Here is a 20,751-nt window from a genome sequence, read left to right as displayed (position 1 = left end):
TTGTTGTTGTTGTTTTCTTTTTAGACACGAGCAAGCACATCTGAAGTGTAAATAAAGTGTACAGAGGCCAGACATGTCTGCAGAATGGTGACTACTGTCCGTATCTAGATCTTGGAATGCTAGAACAAGTGGCAGGAAAATACATAGAAAAGAATTGTTTCCAAAAGGCACAATTTCCTCGACACGAAGGTACAATACAAAATAGATGGCGGCTAAAACATTGGCGCTTGTTGCGTGTGGACTCGTGCTGACTAGGATTAAACCCCCTGAGGGCTGATGCTTTGGCAGTTCGGGGGGGAGGGGGGGCTTTACAAGAGCACTGAACGGAGTGAGAGTGGATGGTTCAAAACAAGCACCCCGTTCTGTCCCCATCCGCAAGGGTTTGTTTCTGAGCCCCTTTCCATACGGTACCCCCTGTCATTTACCTAGGAGGGCAAAGCCCGCTGAAGTGCTTCAAAGCCCGTGTAAACAGAAGCGGATCTGCGCTGTGACAACCCCCACCCCGGTCGCTGGATTACTGATCATTGCCCCTGCTGCCGGTTTCCTGGTCGCTCGGGTCATCCGTGAAGCAAACGTCCACGTCGCTCTCGTTGTCAGTCTTTTGCTCCGGCTCCTGGGGCTGGTAGCCGGGCTCGCTTTTGTCCTCGGCCGCCTTGTGGAGGCTTTGGCCCGGGTGCCTGGATTTGACGTGGCGCTCCAGGTCCCTGCGCCGGACCAGCACCTTGCCGCAGAACTCGCAGCGGTAGGGGGTGTTGCCCTCGGCGTGCAGGCGGATGTGCTTGTTGAGGTTGCTGGGGTCGCCGAAGGGCCGCAGGCAGACCTTGCACTTGAGCGGCTTGTAGCCGGTGTGAGTCCGCATGTGGATCTTGAGGCCGTACTTGCGCGAGTAGAGCTTGCCGCAGTAGAGGCAGAGGTGGCCGGTCTTGGGCTTGCCGCCGGCTGGGCCGGCGAGGGCGGCGGGCTGCAGGCTCTCCAGGCGGCCGCGGCTCTTCTCGGCCGCGATCTCGGAGAGCTGCTGGGTGTGCATGGCGATCTCCCGGTCGATGCCGGCCAGGGAGCCCAGCTCGGCCGGGTGCAGCCCCGCCGCCGCCGCCGCCGCCGCCGGCCCGTTGAAGTAGGCCACGGAGTCCGGGTACTTGAGGAGGTTGCCGAGGTGCAGCTTGAGCGGGTAGTAGGGGGCGCTGTAGAGCAGCTCGCCGTTGTAGAGGGTGAAGGGCACGAGCGGCAGGTTGCACTCCCCGGGGTAGGCCTTCAGCCCCTCGAAGGGCGGCAGCGAGAAGCGCTCCAGGTGCAGCCCGGCCCCGGCGGGCAGCGGCGGGTAGCGGCTGGGCGGCAGGCCGGCGTGGTGCAGCCCCCGCTCCACGTGCTTGAAGGCCGAGGTCTCCTCGAAGTGCGAGAGCAAGGGGAAGGCCCGCAGGCCGCCGGCGCAGGCCAGCACGGGCGAGGGGCCCTCGGCCGGGTGCCCGCCGCACTTGGGGTGGGGGCCGCCCGCCAGCGCCTCGGGCCCGCCCCGCCCGGCCCTGCTGCTCCCCAGGGCCTTGCTGAAGCCCAGCCCGCCGGCCTTGCCCTCCTCCGCTTTGGAGAGGCCGGCCGGCCTGAACGCCGACCTGCCCCCCGGGTAGAAGCTCAGGCCGTTGCTCCCCGCCGAGCTCCCCACCAGGCCGAGGAAGGGCCCGTGGCTCCGGCCCGAGCCCACGCTCATGTCCAAGGCTCGCTCCTGCTCCTCTTTCCCCGCCGGCCTGCGGAGCGCCCCCGGCTTGCTCAAGGGCGGCGAGGCGGCGGATTCCCGCTTGATGCTCTCCCGAGCCGCCTGCTGCAGGCCGTGGGTCCTCAGGGGAGCCGCCGCGCCGGGGAGCTCGCTCGCCGCCGCCTTCGGGGACAGGCTGAAGAGGTCCGAGGAGCGGGCATGGTCCGGGTGGTGGAGGAAGCCGCGGCCGTTGTTCAAGACGCAGTGGAAGTGGACGTGGGCTTTGAGGCTGTTGGGGTATTTGAACGTCCTCCAGCAATACCAGCAGATGTAGCGCTCCTCCCCTGGGAAGAGAAGCGGAGCCCGCCGTTAGACAAACAGTGGCGCCCCACCCGCTTGGGTCAGCGAGAGAGAGGCCCGTGCACACCCTGGTACCCCAGCAAAATGGCCCACTCCTGCGTTGGACAGTCCATGCACGTCCTTTGAATCATTGCTAGGAGGGGTGCAATGGGAAGGCATGCTGCTCTCCCTTACTGCCCAGTACTTTTGCTTCCTTCTCTCAAGTTGCACAATAAAGGCCCGATGCAAACCCCACGGAAATCAATGGGAGGTTTTCGGTTAACTGCAATGGTTTGGATCGGATCCTAACTGCAGACGGGTTCTTCCCCCTTCTCCACTCGCCCGCCAGCCCGCCCAGCGCCTCCTCTAACGCCTCCTTGGGGGACTAGAATGCTGCCACAACTTTCTGGTTTGTCTTTTCAAGCTGGGTCACAAAAGCCTCCTGGCCCAGGAGCTGAGCTGGCCTGGCCCGGGCTGGGCTGGGCTGAGCAGAGCTGGCTGGGCGGAGGTGGACTAAATGAGTTTGGACTGGGCTAAAATGGGCTTGGGGAAAGGAGAGCAGCTGTTGCCTTAAATCGTCTGTCGCTGGGCCCATCTGTTGACGTTCGCAGAATAGGTAGCGTATGTCGAGGAGTTGACTAAACGGAACAAAGGCCAATCTAATGATCGTGAGCTCCTCATTACCCCGCGAGACAATCTCCTATATGTATAGGCCATATGTAATCATTCCTTTTCAAAGGACAATGCCCTTTGTGCCCCATCCCTAAACATTTAGGCTTCCCTGAAGCGGAACAAACCGAAATGGCCATGTTTGTGTTATGACTTCATGTTACTTTAAACTTAGACTTTTCTTTCTCTTCGTTCTGAGGAATAAAATAAAGCCTGGCCTGTTCTATCAACCCTGACATTTATATGTATTCTCTGCAGGAGATTTTTTTTTAACTATATATTAGGCTCTCCTACTTACCAGCATCCAAAACGTACAAATTAGATATTTCAAACAATTAAAAAATCATAACAGTAGTAGTGCAGGCTGTACATTCCTGGACAGCCCTAACTTTATAAAGAATACACTAATAGCAAAGTTGTGAAACTGAGCAAGTAAAATAATTTATATTTTCAAGATTGCTGGAAACCTGTTAAAATATTGGCCAAGTATCTTTACAAATATTAAGAGGTGCGAAATCAATCAACCTTAAAAGCGGAGTAAATAAACACCAGAGATTCCTGGTTTGGCCTTTTAAGAAATGTCATAGAAACATAGTTCAAACATGTGTTAAAATGATGCATTAGCTTGAAGCAAAGTACGGAAGAGTGCAAGAGGAGCGTGTAAAATGGTTGGGTTGTTAATGAATAAGTTCACATGGAATTAGCACACTAAACAGCCTTTTAAAAATGACTTTTAATTCAGGAATCAACCAGTGTCAGTTCATTCATTCAGTATCATTCAGGATAAAATAAAAGTCTTTCCACCCCAACCCCCCATTCCTCTTTGGAACACTGTCATGCACACTGAATAATGAAAGCACAGAACAAAACATGGGTTGCGTATTTTCTCTTCTGTTAAGTATTATGTAGTTTCTGTCATGCATAGCGCTCACTAGCTTGCCTTGAAGTGAGTGGTCTTTATGGATGTATGCTGGAATCTTAAATCGGACGTTGTGTATTTTTTCGCACTGCTGGGCTGAGCTGGGGGGGAAGGAGGAGTGAGTCTGCCGAGGCCTTAATTGCTCAATTGCAGTGGGTCTGACTCTGATCCATTTCAGTAATCCCATTACCGTGTATTGAGATACAGGTAAACTAGCTTTAAAAACGAAAAGGCTTGCAGTTAGAAACAACCTCCACCGCCTAACAAGCCTATTGTGTTGATTTAGAAACTTCTACTTTCTGGCTCTTTTCAAAGAAGCTGCGTGGGTGTTTTATGTTCTTAACAAAGTAGTTGCAATACCAACTAAGATTTGTTCCAAACGCAAACGTATCCTGAATAAAAATGGATGACTCTCCTCTCCCCCGCAACTGTTTCCAAGCAATGACCTAGTAAAAAAAAGCCTTGTTTATAATGTTACATCAATTTAAAACTAAATTGATCTAGTTAAAAACTTTGTTCAACAAAATCGGCTGCCTAGAAGTTTCTTCTTGCATTTTTTCAAAATGCTATCCACAAAAGTACATAGGTGCTGGAACTAGGGGTGCTCTTGCACCCCCTGGCTTGAAGTGGTTTCCATCAACTACAGTGTTTATAGTTTGGTTCAATGGCTCTCAGCACCCTCACCACACAAATTGTTCCAGCACCCCTGCAAAATTAGTAATAACTACACTTACATCTTGTTTCACTTATACAGCCCTCACACTGTATTGATTAGTCTGAAACTTCACTCTGGAAGTTGGGAAAGAGCTGATTTTCAGAATAAGATTGCATCATATGTGTTATATTTACAATGGATTGGAAAGGACATATGAAATAAACGTGTGTATTTTTACAGTGGAGCAGATTTGGTTGTCCTTATTCTGAAAGAGCAGTGCTGTAGTACTGTACTCCCATTGGAATTAGTGAGATTACTTGTGCAGTAAGGTACAGTAATATTCAAGGTGAGTGCGGGCAGCAGACAGACTACTTAGCAGATCTTCTCTCGTTCATTGATTTTGTTACAACGGGTCAAATTCTGCAGGCCTTACTCCGGGCAGTAGCCCCACTGGCTTTAATGGGATGAATACAAATTTGACCCTGAGTTTGTTTCTCATGTCGCAGTATTAGTTATAGAAATGATTTACCTCTCTGTAGAGTGACATAAACTAGTAATGTTAGGTATTAGTTTAATAGTGCCTCTCAATTTATTAAATAACAGGCCCTATCCTGAATTCCTTCCTGAGTGCTCCAGGTCCTGAATAAGCTCCAGGAGATGATCAGCACCTTGCAGGATCAAGACCTTCCTCCTTACGTAGGGCACTGATTTATGTGGGAAACCTTCTGAGCAAGAAGTGTGTAGACAGTGCGGGATCGGGCTTCTGATCTGTAGGAATCATGTAATCAATGTGCGCTGCTCATTTCCTCTTTGAACAAGTCTATCCTATTATCAGGCTCTTTATACCTAATCTGTGCAGGGAAATTTCAGAGCAGCAATGAATATATTCAGGCTCCAAGCAGAGTGACTAAGTAGACCATCCCCAAAAGCAATTTTCAAAACGAGCTTCAATCTGTTGCCTACGTTTTCACTAGGAAGAGTTTATTCCAGTTTTGCAGAGACTTGTATGAAATACTCAATGTAACTGCTCTTAGAATACAATTCTACATCCATTGAAACCCCATCTCAGCTACAAAATGCCTGCACATGGAAAACAGCACATGGAAATATGCTAGCTATCAGATTCATAGGAAACTATTTAGACAGATAACTGAAATATTTTCCTACGTCATATTTCGAAACATACGCTTTCCCCCTTTCAGAAACTACCGGGTTAATAATTTTAAAACATCGTTTATGTTTACACTACAACTTCGCCTAAAAACAAATTGCAGATTAAAATAATTTATCCAAGACTGATGCATGCCAAGTGCTAGTTTGCTAGTGCACATACATAAACTGAATTAAACTCCCACATTATTTTTAATCAGTACTAATTTGGTAAACTGACCATTACCCTTTTAAAACAACTAAACGAATCTGAGGAGTCGCTGGAAATTGTCCCATATTTAACCTGAACATGGAATCTGAAGCTGTGACAGAAGGGAAAAGGTGAAAATAATGTTTTAAAAGGGCAGTAAGATAAATTACTGTATTGTAAAAATAGAGAATGATTGTTTTATAAACGATCTTAAAATCCCATTTTTCCTTTGAAAATTATAAGATAGTGTCTATGTTGAAAACAGTCTCCTTATCTGAATCCTGAAATGTATTGTCAAATTGCTGGCTCCACTGATTTAAAAACAGCTTTTTAAAAATAAGCAGAAGGAACAGATGACCAATTAACAATAAAAAGGGTGGCTGATTAACAATCGTTGTAACTGTGCGGGTATTATTTTTTAAAGATTCTGTTTGGAAACACGTATTTTACTTGCTTAGGTTTTCTAACTGCAGTTTTATATCACAACGTGGATGCTAATTATAACGTTGCTCTGGAGAAAAACAAAGCAAAAGAAAAACACCTTTGCAGTTGGGAAATCGGCGTGAAGCTCTCCGTTAGAAAAGGCACCCGTGAGTTGTATTGACTTCTACGCAGTAATTACTGAACAGAATAATAAAGTCCAAGTTGCTGTACCTTTCTCGTCGTGTGTCGGAGTAGCAGTGATTGGGATGTCAAACCACTGAGCCAAAGAGTTTGAATACCACACGGTCAGCTCCTCCCCTGGCTGGACATCTCTAAGCGCTCTGTAGAAAATCTGTTCGAAAGAGAGAAAACCTTATCAGTGCCTTGTCCCTTACAGCAACTCAACGCTGTTAAAGAACACTCCGCCAGAACGTAGCCCGCAATCGAGAGAGAGAGAGAGAGATACCTGTCCTCCTGGTAGATCTGCAATAGCTTCCAGAGTCTGTTCTTGTGTGTTTCTGGCAGCCCGGATTAACCCTATCCACTCCAGAGCTGAGCCCCCGGCTTCATCCACTAATTCCCCTCTCACCATCCGTACCTAGAACACAGGCATCAGCCACTGTCATTTCCACACAGGATTCAAGCAAGGCAAAACACAAACACAAATCCTTTATATAAATAAAGCCTAAACGTGCTCCTTACTAGCAACCCTTGCATCATCTTCCCAGTCAGGGAATCGCTGGTTTAAACAGTCAATATATGAAGGCCGAACAAGTGTTTGGAAATAACTGCACACCGTTTGATAGTGGTGAAAGAGAAAGAAGCAGCTAATTTATAAGAGCTAGATTTTGCCATCCTTACTCATATTGAGAGTACTGTGCATTGAGATAAATGAGATTGCTCATGGAGTAGGTTGTCACTCATTGTGAGGAAGGATAGCAGCATAGTCTGGCTCTAAAAGCTGTCACTCTTTGCATGATTGTCAGAACAATTCTGTGTAAGTAATTTCTCCACTGGCCAGCATTTGCTAAAATGTATCTTGTTCAACTGCTGCTGCTGCCTTTGGTTTTAAAGTTTAAGATCATTTTAAAATGCACAGGTAATATTTCAAATTCACGTTTCTTAATGAGTGCGGTTTCGTACCTTACGCCTGCAGTGAAGCAATTGTAAAATACGCCACTTGTCAAAAGAAAGGAGGGAGAGAGGAGAGAATTCTGCTTAGCTACAAAGTCTCTGTGGCCTCATACTTCATAATCTGCTTGCCCATACAAAGAGAAAATGAAGTGCCAGCTCGCTGAATGACCATGTAATAAAAGTCAATTGAACAAAGCCCTCTAAAGAGAGAAACCAATGGAGCCAGATGAGAAATAAATTTGAGGGGGCTGGCAGAGCGTTTAAAAACAATTAAAGGGCATTAAAAATCCGAGCGGAACTTATGACCAACCTGTGCACTGAGGGAAGAGGGGGAATAGAGGGAGGGTATTTGCCTTGTGGCCATCGCATCCATAGACCCATTTACAACACAAGCCAGTTGAAACCACTCTCTAGCAGAATTTGCTGGGGGTAACTAGTTCATCTCCATGAAATCCCTTTTGTTTATTAGGGAAGATTTTGAAACTTTGAGGTGTCTGCTACTGGAAGCCTGAGATAGTTTCCGCATTCCAGACTTACGGAGTTCTAACATCAGTCAGTTCCATCAACTACACGCGACTGTGTTGATTTCAGTACGTCTTTATTGTACATGTATTTGAGCTCTAAGCCACGGGTTTGTTTTCAGTAGCTGGAAAAACTGCCCTTAACTCTGAGCCTTGGCTCAGCACAGGCATCTGGGGCTTGTGCTGTATCTGAAAATGACCTAGCCCCTGGAATATTTGCAAGCCAATCTCATTCTCCCATCCGCCTGCGCCCAGCTCGAAAAGGTACAAATTATTACTGGAGCTGATTTCGATACCGGCCGAAGAGAAGACGATTTTTAAAAATACGAATAAAAAGCAAGAGCTGTGGTATCCAATATGGCTTTGGCTGACCTTGTCGCTGTGGCCCCATCGTATAAACACCAAATGAAAATATATATCAACGAAACATTGACAAATCCAGGGACGCTTGGACGGAGAATATGATTTCTCTGAACAGGTCGGTGATTACGTTTCAGACCAAAAGGGAGAAAGGAAGGAACAAATCACCAACAAGTTAGCGAAGCCCCCCGTGTAACCGCGTCTGAGAGCATAGCCAGCGCCACAAAACTGCAAACTAGCGAAACTCCCTCACACCTAAAGCCAGGGGCAAGCACCTCTTGTGCAGGATACATCGAAACAGGCTCTCTGCAATCACGGGCTGTGAAATGTGCCCCTCTACCAACCCTCTTCTCTTTGGCTTAATGAAGATCTCAAAGGCAGGGACATATCCTCTTGTCTGAAAACACCGACACAGCCCCTTCACCTTCCCCCTACCAAGTCCAGCCTGCCGTAACACTATCCAGCAATGCAGGGAGTGAGCAGGAAGGCTGGATAGGTTTTCTATACATTCAATTTCACAGCCGTAACAAGGAATCTTGGGACACTTTATCAAAACGCTTCCCTTTCTTTCCTGGTACTCTGGCTTGTTCTAAAAGGCAGGATGAACAGAGGAGAAGGCAGCCTCTTCTCCTAAATACAGATCCCCCTGAGTCACTGTCTGATCAAACAAGGTCCAGCAGTGCAGGTGAGACCATAGGAAATACCTTTTTTTTAGGTCCTGGCTCCCTGCGGTCTGACAGGTACTTGCCCAGTTTGAAGATGCCCGGCACAGGACCCAGACGCAGTCCGGCGGGGATGCAACTTTCTGCATTCACGCTGATGGCCGGAGCCCTGCTTGTTTGCATTGCTGCCTCTGGGTATAAGGAATCAGGAACCCAAAGCACTTAAAGGGGATGGAGTGACAGAGACAGCCAGCGAGCAGGATGAACACAGGCTTATCTCCGCCTGCAGAGTGACGCGGTGGTGTGTGCACGCCGGCTTTTCAATTGGAGCAGGAGGGGTACCCCTTGGCACGCTGATGCTCTAGGGCGCAGAGTTTGGTGAGAGAGTTTAGCTCTTACAGCAGCTGCAGAGTTCCATCCAAGTGGGTCACGTGGAGCCTTTCCCTAACCCTCCTGCATAATCAAGTACTTTGAATGGCTAGCAAACAATGGTCCAGGCGACCTTCCCATTCCTAAAAATCCAATTTGTCAAGGGCAAAGAAAAGGCGCTGGTGAATCAAAGGTCTGGAGGGACCATTAATCCTCAGCATGGGGTATTGTCCCCTAGACAGTTACGATATTTTAAGTGACAAATCCACTGTATAATTTCTCCATAAATTTTACTTCCTTTTATTGTTCCTAGACAAACCAGTTTTGGAAAATAAGTGACTATTTTAAGTCTACTTGGCTGATTCTTTTGAGGTTTAATATACTTCAAAGATTTTTAATTCTCTTCCCTTGGCTTTATTGTAAAGGAGATTAAACAAAGAGATGGGGAATGTTTTGAGGACTTGTTAACTTCTATTGATTCCTGGCGTGTGCCATACAGAAATTGGGCAGGTACTTGATGGGAAAACACCAGAAAATACCTACACTTTTAAAAAAACTAACCCAACCATATTACCATTTCAGTGGATTGGTTTCAGACCAGTAACCTATTTATAACAGCTCTGGTCCTTAACTTTTACTTTCGTCTGGGATGAATGGCACAAAATATGAACCATTGTTGTCCTTTTAAATCACGAAGTGTTGCATTTGTGAACACCGTGGGAATTGTTTAATTCGTGTTGTTAGAGAAACTCAAGAGATGGATTCAAACACAAACAGACATCACAGAATGCTAGAGAGGATAATATATGTTTTTGTACCCCTTCTAAATTAGTACTTCTCCAGGCTATTTTTCCATATACAAAATTGTTCCCACTGAGAATACTTTTTTTAAAAAAGTTTTTAAAAAATGTAATTTAACCTAGAACAATGTGTTTCAGACACAATCCATGATTCCAAATGATGTGCACTTTTTGTAAAGGGTGAGCATATTTTAATTACACAAACATGGAACACTGGTCTACAAGAAGCTTACAAGTTCATTTGTAGCGCATAAAAACACTTAAGAGAGTTGAGGGGCCGGAAGAACAAGATTTTGGAACGGGAATGTATCGTGATCTATTCATTGGACACACACAAAAATTCCAGATGTGCACAAAATACTAAAGAGTCAATAACTGAAACTTCTATTTGCGCTTTTATAATTTTTCCCATTTCTAAATAGGAACCTCTCTGTAATATATGTGAAGTTGATCTAAATAAGCGGCATATGAATGTTTCTTTCTTTGAAGAACAGCTGCATATGCATATTTTAGACATTATTTCCAATAGCAAGTGCTCTCGGTTTGTTTGTTTGTTTGTTTTTCCTGTAGTTTGAGAAATAATCCAATACTAATCCATTCAAAAACAAGCTATTAAAAAGTTAGCATTTTAGTCTTTTAGGTACAGCTCAGGATAGGCGATATGAAACTGAGTAAATGCTATGCAGGCAAGCAGGTAGCTCTCAATATCTCATCATAAGGTTTGTAATCGTTATTTTGTTTGTTTGTTTACAGCAGCACTCGTCAGTATAATAAATATTAGTGGTGAAATTGCGCATTTTTCTCCACGACATGGGATAAGCGGAAAAGCTCTTTAGAAATAAGCTGATTGTAAATGAGCCTCATAATTCTTAAATCTGCATGATCTGTGTTAGCTTGACCTAAGTATATATGAAGACGGACATCGCAACGCGCGGTGCTATGACACCAATTAAGGCAGGCCATGTCTTTCAAGTTAATGCAGAGCTTAACATGGCAGTTGATTATGCAGACAGTTAATTTCATCAAACCCATCTTCTGTCCGCTGCAGCAACAAATTGGTGTTTGATTGAATGTTAGGTAGCTGCCACATGTCAGACATTTAAAAGTATTTGTATATTCACGTAAATTCATAAACTTTAAATATTTCTTCGGTTTAAACACTGCAGTGGCTAAATGGCTGAAGTCCGGTATCATGCCTCTAGGACATGGCGTTAAATCCCTGTTTACCTGTTGTATTTTGTTTATATGGCTATGTCCACAGAGATGCAAACCGTGGGTTAGATTGTGGCAGCACGGGACTTTTGCTGCAGATTTGAATGAGAGCAGAATCTGCCCCTATTTAAATAACTAATGAAGAAACCCGGCCTAAGTGAAAGACGGGGAAAATGGCTGTGGCAAAATGCCTTCTCTAGTCCCAAATTATTCCCCTGCACTAAATCAATGTAGGTCATGGATACATTTTCAATAACGATACATTTGCGCGCGCACTAGGCAAGCAGAAACAAATGTAAACGACGTCTGTGGAAACATTAATGATTATCGATCATTCCTCTCCATGGTGTAATTGTAGGGAACATTCTGAGAATAGGGTTCGGTGTGGACTGCAGCAGGGGTGGAAAAAAACTGAGATGACCCCTTTGATCAGCAGCATGAATGGGGGGGAAAGGATAAACAAGAAGTTGAGGGCAATAAATTTAAGCCATGAACATGTCCCTATAACCTCTGGCCTGGCGACTTTAGGATGACACCCAGTTTAAATTGCAAGAGCTGCAGAGATAGAGAGACGGCTTTTAAGGAAACCAAGGTACCCTACCGCTCCATTTGGGGAGCTGCTCCATCCCCTCCTTAATGAGTCACAAAGCGTGAACGACACGCGAACAATTTTATCAATAGGACCATGTAAAGGCCGACTGTGAGGAAAGTTATTTATTAATATAGCCAATTGTGGCTGGTTCCCATCCACTCAGAAAAGAAAAGCCCTGCTCTGGAAGCATTCACACCAGTTCTCCAATTTTTATTCTGTCCTGTGGCTCAAAGTTGAAGTTCCCCAAGTGAAATAAATTGTCCACAAAAGAGGAAAGGAACCACATTTTCTTTTATTTTTCCTTCCCTAAAAAGGAAGGGTGAAACCGATCTAATGTGCCCACTGGAGCAAGATGCAGCATGAAAGGCCGGGTGTTAAAAGTAAAAGCAGCCTTTGGAGCAAATGGGATGGAAAATTAAATGAAATTAAATAGCTTGAACGACCGTATTGTCCCTTATTAAAAAGACACATTAATTACATGGTTTCAGCTTTATTCAAAGACAATGTTTAGACTCAATCAAAACGTTCCACTCTCGTTTTTTTATATACTTAAGCTGGGCTGCTCGAAACACCATTAAAGTGAAATAACTTTTGCCCAGAGATTTCATGAAAGATATTTTAGCAGTCAGCCCTTATTTATGCCCACCGCTGAACTGCCAATGCCCCTGCGGAACACTCTGGCACAGTGTTCTTTTTGATTTAACAGGTTGCCCCATAATGAAGCATGAATGTTAAGGAACAACAGTCATCCAAAGAGGCACAGTTGCAGAGAGCAATGTCCCACCAGGGAGCTCCATTCAAATCATCAAACTGCTCCAGCACAGAGAAGGTTCAACATTACATTCAAACCAGCATGAATGCCTGTATACAGGGCCAGCTTCATTATGTTGCAGAGAAACACAGTGGACGCTTTAACAAAATACTGCCCCTTCATTCACTAGTCAATATTCTCGCAGTAAATTGAAGCAGCCAATTCCCCCATTGGCCCTTTTTGGTTTTTTTATCCATTTCAGAAAGGAAAACAACTGCTCTGCGAGCGATGAGCCTGGCAGATTCGAAATGATCCGCTGTAACATTTCAGATTTCACATGCTTTGATGCGGTGCCACAGTCTTTGGCCACACTACACACACATATACACACACGCACCCACACACACAGAGTGTGCATAGATCACAACACTCCGAATTACATGCGAGCCCTTTTCCACCTCATAAGGCAAAATGCGCATTTAAAACAGACCCGGAGTTCTTTCATAAATCTTCGCTTTTAATTTAAAACTTCCTTGGCCCTGGAGTATCCAAGCACAGTTTTAAGCGTATTTTTTCTGTCTCGTTTCACTTTTATAATAATAGTCGTAATCAGAATGAGTTGTTAATATTAATTGTTACCTATGTGAGGCGGCTTGGCAGAGTGATAGGACCGGGGGTAAGCGCTAAAGGCTCCTAAGGAGCTGTGCGGTGCGGGGCAGACAAGATGCGGGTGGGATCTTAAAGCAGCTTTTGAATAGTCATTATGGTTCTATGGGAACCCCAGCAGATGACATGATCTCAATTTGGGATTCTTATTCTAAGGGGCAAGCAAGCTTCATTCGAGATCGGGTTAAAATAAGTTTGGTGCTAGCTAAAAATTCCAGCGTAGGGTGGTTGTTTTTTAAACGCGGTTTCAGCTGGAAGCGATGCTTGCCACAAAAGGTATTCAAAGTCCGTCTAAAGTTGCCTTTTAACCGGATTCTTCCCCCCCCCCCCAGCCCCCAACTTATCTCTTGATTCTTTCGGTTGACATGGTACAAATAAAAGTCAGTAAACTTGTTGCTGAATTGCAATGTTTCGGTGTACCTTATAAATTCATACCTTTTCTCCCTCCATCGCCTTAGAATGAGCCCCTGTCTCAATTCGATTTTCCTTGCTGTTGGGCACATTTAGGAGAGACTCTATTTGTGAAGTTCATTTCTAGGCAAATGTATTCAAGAGCTGATTGGGATGAATAGGACCGTGTGTCAGCCGCCCCTAATTGGGATTAAAGCACTTAGGACCATATGCAGAGAGTGACAGAAATTCTCAGGTTTCATTGTATGCAGACTTCCACCCGCTTGGACACTCCTCCTCGAAAGGAGATTTATAAAGATTTCGGAGAGAAACTAAGGAAATAAAAGAGAGACAGAAAATGACCGGGCTAATGTCTCTCGGTGGGACTGCCAGCCCAGCAAATGTTCATGACAGCTCCTGAGAAAAGATGATTAGAAAGAAAGCTGCAATGACATAATTGGACTCTGACGGGGTGGCGAGCGGAGCAGTTTAAGGGGAATCCTGCTCGGGGGGACGCAAGGATTATTTCGTGTTCAGGGAAAACAAAAAACAAAAACGAAACACGGATCTCTCTCACCCAACGTCCAATGACGCTCGTTTGTTCAACCCTGCCACTAATATAAACATCCTCCAGAAAAAAACCCGCGTAGCTAATGCTTTTTAAAGCAGCAGGAAATCAACGAGAAAAATACACTGAGGGGGATGCGATCCAATTATACAGAAAAGGGTTAAAATTAACACGGAAAGGACTACAAAGCGGAGTTATTTTACAAGTATAATTAGACATGCCTTAGAAATATATACAGCGAGCATTACGGGCCTGATTCCATGCCTATAAAAGTCAATGGGATCGGAGACTTCCATTGATTTCAGTGGGCTTGGGATCCGGCCCTGGGAGACATAAAGCTCATATTGGCTGATAAAGCCATGTGAAAGATTGACAAGCGGGTTTTGAGCTCCGACTCTCGGCCTCCTGGAGGTGGGATAAGTTTCTCTCCCGTTGGCCTGACAATTGAAAAGGGAGAGCAGAACAGAGAGCGAGCTCTCCTGCTATGAGATGCTGTCGGCTCCTTACTTTCGCCCATAAACACAGATGTCGGACTATTCACTTCTTCCTTCACTGACGGTGACCTTCCGCCACGCACTCCCAGCAACACTCAAGCTTTCTCGTGTCAACACACCCCAGTACCGACCAAAGGGGATTGCCCATGTTGATCAAAGAGAGGAAGAAATGAGAACGGCCGTGTTATATTTGTGTACGTATTTTCCCTACATTTTATAATGAAACGCCGTCCAACTCTTCTGTTGGATGGCTCGTTCATGCTGAGAAGGGAAGATGCTCTTAGTACCCCCTTTTCTTACCCCACCCCTCATTGCCCCGCCTCTCTTTTCCCACCCTATTCTGAGATCTGATTGTTATCGAGAGAGAGAGAGAGAGAGAGAGAGAGAGAGAGAGAGAGACTAGGGGATGCAGCTATTGATTTTCCGATTACTTAAACTCTTTCCATAACTGAAGAGCCCATAACTTTTAAGAAAAAGGGCATCTGAGACTTACAGGGTGAATAAGGTTTAAAATCAATAGGGTGAAAAATACCAAATCGCAGGACAGATTCTTCACTGACACAATCCCTCTGTTTCAGACTGGAAAACTTTCGGTTATCAATCGACTTGAATCCCACCGTCGACCGGTGGTTTACCTCGAAAAAGACATCCCCACAGCTCTGATTCACCCTTTGTATGCTAAATCCTGACCAATATACTCGGGCAGCAAGAACCTGGGACACAATAGGCCCGATCCTGAATTCCTTCATCAATCAAGATTCCCATTTAAGTAGATAGAAGTTTTGCCCGCATAGGGGCTGCGTGAAGGGGATCAATTCTGGATGGACAGGGGTCTTTCTCGATCCTGATCGTCTTCAAATCAGGGAATATACTTGCAGTACACATTTTATTGCTGATTTAAAGTTCTAAAACTAAATGAACCCGCTGGTCAGTCGTGATGGTTCTCATTTACTTCCATTGAATTCAAGAGGAGTTATGCCTTTGACCTGAGGATGAGCAGGATCGTCAGACATTCTACCGCTGATGTAAACGAGCGTAACTTCATTGAGGGCTCAGACGATTTATCTGTGAGTTCGCATCCACTAGAGGAAAAGATTACCGTAAAAAAAACCAGAAGATTCTCCTTTTTATATATATATTCCATAGGCTTCCTACGTTTCAGACCAGCAAACTCTATAGGTCATAGTCAACAGAGGATTTTTTTCAACCACCCGTTGCCCATATGTTACCCTTATTTTGAATCGATCTAAAATGTATGTTTTGTATGTGGCATATATGCAATGTACAATGTATAACTCCGAGTTGATTCACAGCACAGAAATAGCTCTCTGCCTACCCCGTGCCGGAACAGAAAAAGAGACAAATATTTTAGATGACTTTTATTGACTCACAAAACGAGGGTAATGAATTTGAGAGAGCGGAATCTTTTCACGTCTTTCAGTTCAGGGGCTGCCACAAACCGTAATGTGGTGGTTACAGGCTGACTCAAGGGAGGGATTCCGAACAGAATGTATGGAAAATGGAATCTTGTTATTTCAGAAGCTCGGAAAAGATACTGTATATCTCACTCCAGCGGCAGAGGCAACGTATGCACAAGTGATCGTGAATGGTCTAATTTTCTCCCTTGTGGGTTCCCAACCCCACCACACCTTTAACTTCACTTCACGTGTGTGTGTGGGGGGGGGGGAGAAGAACTAAGGGTCACAAATGAAATTAATAGCCATCAGGTTTAAAACAAACAAAGGGAAGTATTTCTTCACACAGTCAACCTGTGGAACTCTTTGCCAGAGGATGTTGTGAAGGCCAAGACTATAACAGGGTTAAAAAAAAGAATTAGATACATTCATGGAGGATACATAGGTCCATCAATGGCTAATAGCCAGGATGGACAGGGATGGTGTTCCTAGCCTCTGTTTGCGGGAAGCTGGGAATGGCTGACAGGGGATGAATCACTTGATGATTACCAGTTCTGTTCATTGCCTCTGGGGCACCTGGCACTGGCCACTGCTGGAAAATAGGATACTGAGCTAGATGGACCTTTGGTTTGACCCAGTAGGGCCTTTCTTATGTTATGTTCTTGTTGGACCCGGTTCTGCTCTCACTGAAATAACTGGGAAATTTGCTATACGGTGGGCGACGGCTGGGCTCCTAGGTAGTGTTAGTTCACGATCATTTATTTGCTCGCTCTTGGTGCATCAGCAGTTCTCGCCTTAGGAGAAACATGAAACGTGTATGTTGTGCCGTTTGTGCCAGAATAGTATAAAGCCCTTGAAAACCAATACACTGATTCTTTTGTAAGGTGTGTATAATTCGAATATAGAAAAAAAACAGACCAAGAAAGAAATACGTTTTCTGAATGCTGCAGACAAAAAGGTTTCAGAGTAACAGCCATGTTAGTCTGTATTCGCAAAAAGAAAAGGAGTACTTGTGGCACCTTAGAGACTAACCAATTTATTTGAGCATAAGCAAACAAAAAGGGCCAAGTTCTCTGCCAAACTCCATGGGAGTGAGGGGACCGGAGCCCTAGAGTTTAGCCCTAAAAATCCAGGCCTGTCCCTTATTCCTGAATCTCTGCATCATTCTCTCCCACTCCGGAGTAACTGACAGAGATGGGTCTGCTACAGAGGAAAATACACACACAGGCGGATCACACGGCTTAAGGAAAAGACAAAGCAGTGAGGTGAAGGAGTAGCTATCAGGCCTCTTATTGTTTTTTGTTTTTGTTTTTGTTTTTTTACCTTACCAAAACTAGATTGTGTAGAAGAGTAATTTATACGTCGATTTACGGTCATTTACTAATAGTACTTAATAATTGTTCAGTCAAATCAATCACACCCAGGTAACAGTAGTTAGGTTCTCGAAATCCCACAGCATCGAAACCATATGCTAACTATCATATACAAATATTACAAATAAAAATCACATGGCATCTAGCTAGCTAGCTATGTCACCAAATAGGCTGTTAATGGGTTATTTTATAAGCGCAAAGGCTTCTCCAGCTAAAAGGTCTGCGTTTTTATGAGTCCTAATTGAGAGTAAGATACAAACCAACGGCCAATCCCTACAGTCCTTTCTTCAATCGTCACTAGACAGAACTCTCATTGACCTGAGTGTGAGTTTTACAGGAGTTCCTGAGGATGCATCGTTAGGCCGAAGAAGCGTTCTCATGCTGAGGAACTATCGTGAAGGCGCATTCATTTAAAACACCAAAGCCAGTCATCCCGAAACGGGAAAGTGTTTTTCCCCCCTTTTTTTTCCCCAGTGATCTAACTAGGATTTGGTGATTTTTGGAATCTTTTGACAGCTCGACGTTTGTCTATAATTGTAATAATCTCTCTTCCGAGTGATTTCCTTTTAATTTTCCTGACAGCTCGGCTACAAGTTATATTGAACGTTTATTGATCCAAAAGCATATATATTGAGCATGATAGATATGCATATATTTATGCCACGACTCATTAGTATGATCCTTTGTGCGATGATGGTTCGCACTTGTTGAATGGGCATCTTGAAGAGCATTGTAAACCTAACAATGACCTGTTTCTAAATGAGCCATACGACGTGCACTCTTCTGACAATGTATCCGGGTTGCTTTTGTCCACACCGAATACATGGCTCCGTTTTCTATCCCTAGAGAACGTTACTGGGAAATAGCATCTAAACAGCTGAAACTAGTTAATCGTCTGAAAGACAGAATGTCCAGTCATGCTTTCCAATATCCCCTGTATTTTCAGCCGTCAGTTGATACTTGTGTTCACTTATGCAGAAGACAACGTGAAATCCAGATCTACACCAGATCACTTTTTGTTATTTGGTTAAGGACCATGTACTGCCCCAAGGATCATACCTAGCTATCCATGCAGCCTAACGTTGGGAAACACCCGGAGTCCTGGAACCACAAGGTCAAATTTAGACAAAGTCCTCTGCCCTTCCTTTCAGTAGAGAATGGACTAACTACCATGAAGTTTATTGTTTGAGATGACACCTTAAAACGCAGACCCTGGCTTTTCTGTGTGGTGGACATTAAAGGTCCCATGACACTGTTTATATAATGTAGGGTTTGTCTCAGCGTTATTGGCCAACATTTCTGGGACCTGTCTGAAAACCTGAAACCAACCGGACACAAATGCACACTATAAATAATAAATAATATTCTGAGGTCTTCCACCAGATCGGATACAACCGAGTTTGTGGGGAAGGGCCGTTTTGGAATAAAAATTGACAGAATTACCATAACCCACACAGTTTCCTTTGTATCCTGCTCTCTTTCTCGGGCAGAATCAAATTTGGGTAATGTAAATTACAGTTGAACTTTAATTACACAGTATGTGAGCTCGACTTTCCTTTGACATATGAGCGATAGAAAGCGGTCTAGCCACTCACATATTTTGGTATTGTCACGGTAAATTAGATTAAAAAGCAAAATCCAGGATCTAACGAGCCAAATCATACCTAGTGCAGCACCATAGGATGAATTTGTCCCTTGAGATGTAATTACAACATTCCCTGGAAAATTTGGGCCTCGAACTCAGGAATGGCTAACATTGTTCCAGGCAAACATGGGCCATATTGTGCACGGCTCCTGTGCACATCATTGGGGTTAAGCAAGTAAATCAAGGGCAAGGAATGCGCCCAATGTATTTTCTGCTTCGAAATATGCGGTGTTGATCCTATATTATTTGTTTTAATTGACTTGTCTGTAGTACAAAGTGTGTGACCAGACAGAGCAGGATGGAAAGGGTTTAGCTGGAATGTGGCAATAAATGACCGATTCCCGCCTTTGAATGCCTGCAATGTCAGAACCCTAGACCTTGCATTTCTTCAGGTGTAATATTATAGATGATCATGCTCAGACATATGGTTCCTTGTAATTCAACCAAAAAGAAGTCTATGACATAATTACGTCAAAAATGCTTTGGTCATTGAATGAAGGATACAGAACAAGGCAAATATTTCTCTACAATACCCTATCAATGAAAAGCTTTAGGTCGAGCCCATTGGAATTAATGGTAATCCTTCAACTGATTACAATAAGCTTTAGCTCAAACTCTGTGCGCAGCCATTATCTCTGCATAGCCCCCTGAGAAGACTATTCGACATCCTTCTGAAATCCCAGACCCCACTAGTTAGCAAAGAACACGTTCTCACCTGAGAGTCCTGGTGAAAACTATCGTTAGAGTTGCCTTATTTAAAACAAATGACACTTCTACACACATCTGAGTAATTTTCAGCAGCCGAGTGTAGCAATATACAGATACCCGGCAGTCTTCCAGTCAATCAAACAAACAGGATCCTTGCTGTTGTAGACGCAACTTTTAATATCTGGGACTAACATTGATCGTGGCTAATAGCAAGGACTGTATTTATCTGATTGGATTATTTGATTTATTCTTTTGGATTTGTTTTTTGGTCTTCATGGATGAGAGAGAAATTGGTACTGGGGCTTTTTTAAACTGTTTACATTTTCTAAACTGCTTACATTTTCTCTCAGACAGCATATCTGTTGTCAAGATGTCTCATAAACTGCCAGGGCTAGAACCTGTGTGTTCTCCATTCAGCAGGGTTACTCCCTTGCCAAATTACTGCACTTCTCCTCCCTTCCTTAATTCTCTCGTGTCCTCTTCTCCCTCTTCCCTTCAGCGGCCTTCCATTTTATAATCCTTCCTCTTTGCCCAGCTTCTTGCTGAGGCTTTTAAAGAGAAGATTGGTGCTATTTGCTGGAAGTATCTTTTACTTGTCCTTCGCCCTCCTGATTCCTGACCTTCCTTGCCCCACCGTACCTCATTCCTCTCAATCTGGTATCTTCTCTGCATGCCCTCTCCTCTGTCCTCAAAAGGCCCCTCTCTTGGCCCCATCAGCCCCCATCCTTCTTTCTAACACCCATTCCTCTCCTGTGCCTCTAATTTGAAACATACTTGCTACTCACACTGCCTTGAATACCTCTCCCCAAGCTCTTGCTTTGCTCCCTAACATCTGGTTTTTGCTCCTTCCACGCCCTTAACATTTTCCTCATCAGTTACCAGTGACCTTTTCTAGACTATACCTCAAGGCTTCTTCTCCACCCTTATCCTTGATTTATCCACTACCTTTAGTATTACCCTGTCCCGGAAGCTGCTCCCTACCTTTCATGGTTCTCCTCTAACCTCTCTGACTGCACCTCCCACCACCACATTATTGCTC

At 44.5% G+C, this 20,751-nt stretch overlaps 1 protein-coding gene across 1 annotated transcript; it reads right to left on the bottom strand.

Moving 5' to 3' along the window:
• Positions 1-391: 391 nt before the first annotated feature.
• PRDM13 (PR/SET domain 13) lies at positions 392-8,912 on the bottom strand. The gene is made up of 4 exons (XM_077811688.1): positions 8,772-8,912; positions 6,519-6,650; positions 6,284-6,404; positions 392-2,031 (listed from the first exon to the last, which is right to left on the bottom strand). The coding sequence occupies exons 1-4, from the start codon at positions 8,910-8,912 to the stop codon at positions 515-517; spliced, it is 1,911 nt and encodes a 636-aa protein (XP_077667814.1). The 3' UTR covers positions 392-514.
• Between the last annotated feature and the right edge of the window lie 11,839 nt (positions 8,913-20,751).

The sequence above is a fragment of the Eretmochelys imbricata genome, chromosome 3 (genome assembly GCF_965152235.1).
Source record: "Eretmochelys imbricata isolate rEreImb1 chromosome 3, rEreImb1.hap1, whole genome shotgun sequence".
NCBI lineage: Eukaryota > Metazoa > Chordata > Testudines > Cheloniidae > Eretmochelys > Eretmochelys imbricata.
Note: the sequence above shows the minus strand (reverse complement) of the source record. Positions and strands in the feature narration are given on the sequence as shown.

What these genes read in the sequence shown, in the direction of transcription:
- PRDM13 (XM_077811688.1), bottom strand. Translation starts at nt 8,912, where the DNA reads ATGCAAACAAGCAGGGCTCCGGCCATCAGCGTGAATGCAGAAAGTTGC. An exon ending in CAGATCTACCAGGAGGACAG is followed by an intron (nt 6,405 to 6,518) that starts GTATCTCTCTCT and finishes TCTTTCGAACAG; the next exon opens with ATTTTCTACAGAGCGCTTAG. An exon ending in TCCGACACACGACGAGAAAG is followed by an intron (nt 2,032 to 6,283) that starts GTACAGCAACTT and finishes TTCTCTTCCCAG; the next exon opens with GGGAGGAGCGCTACATCTGC.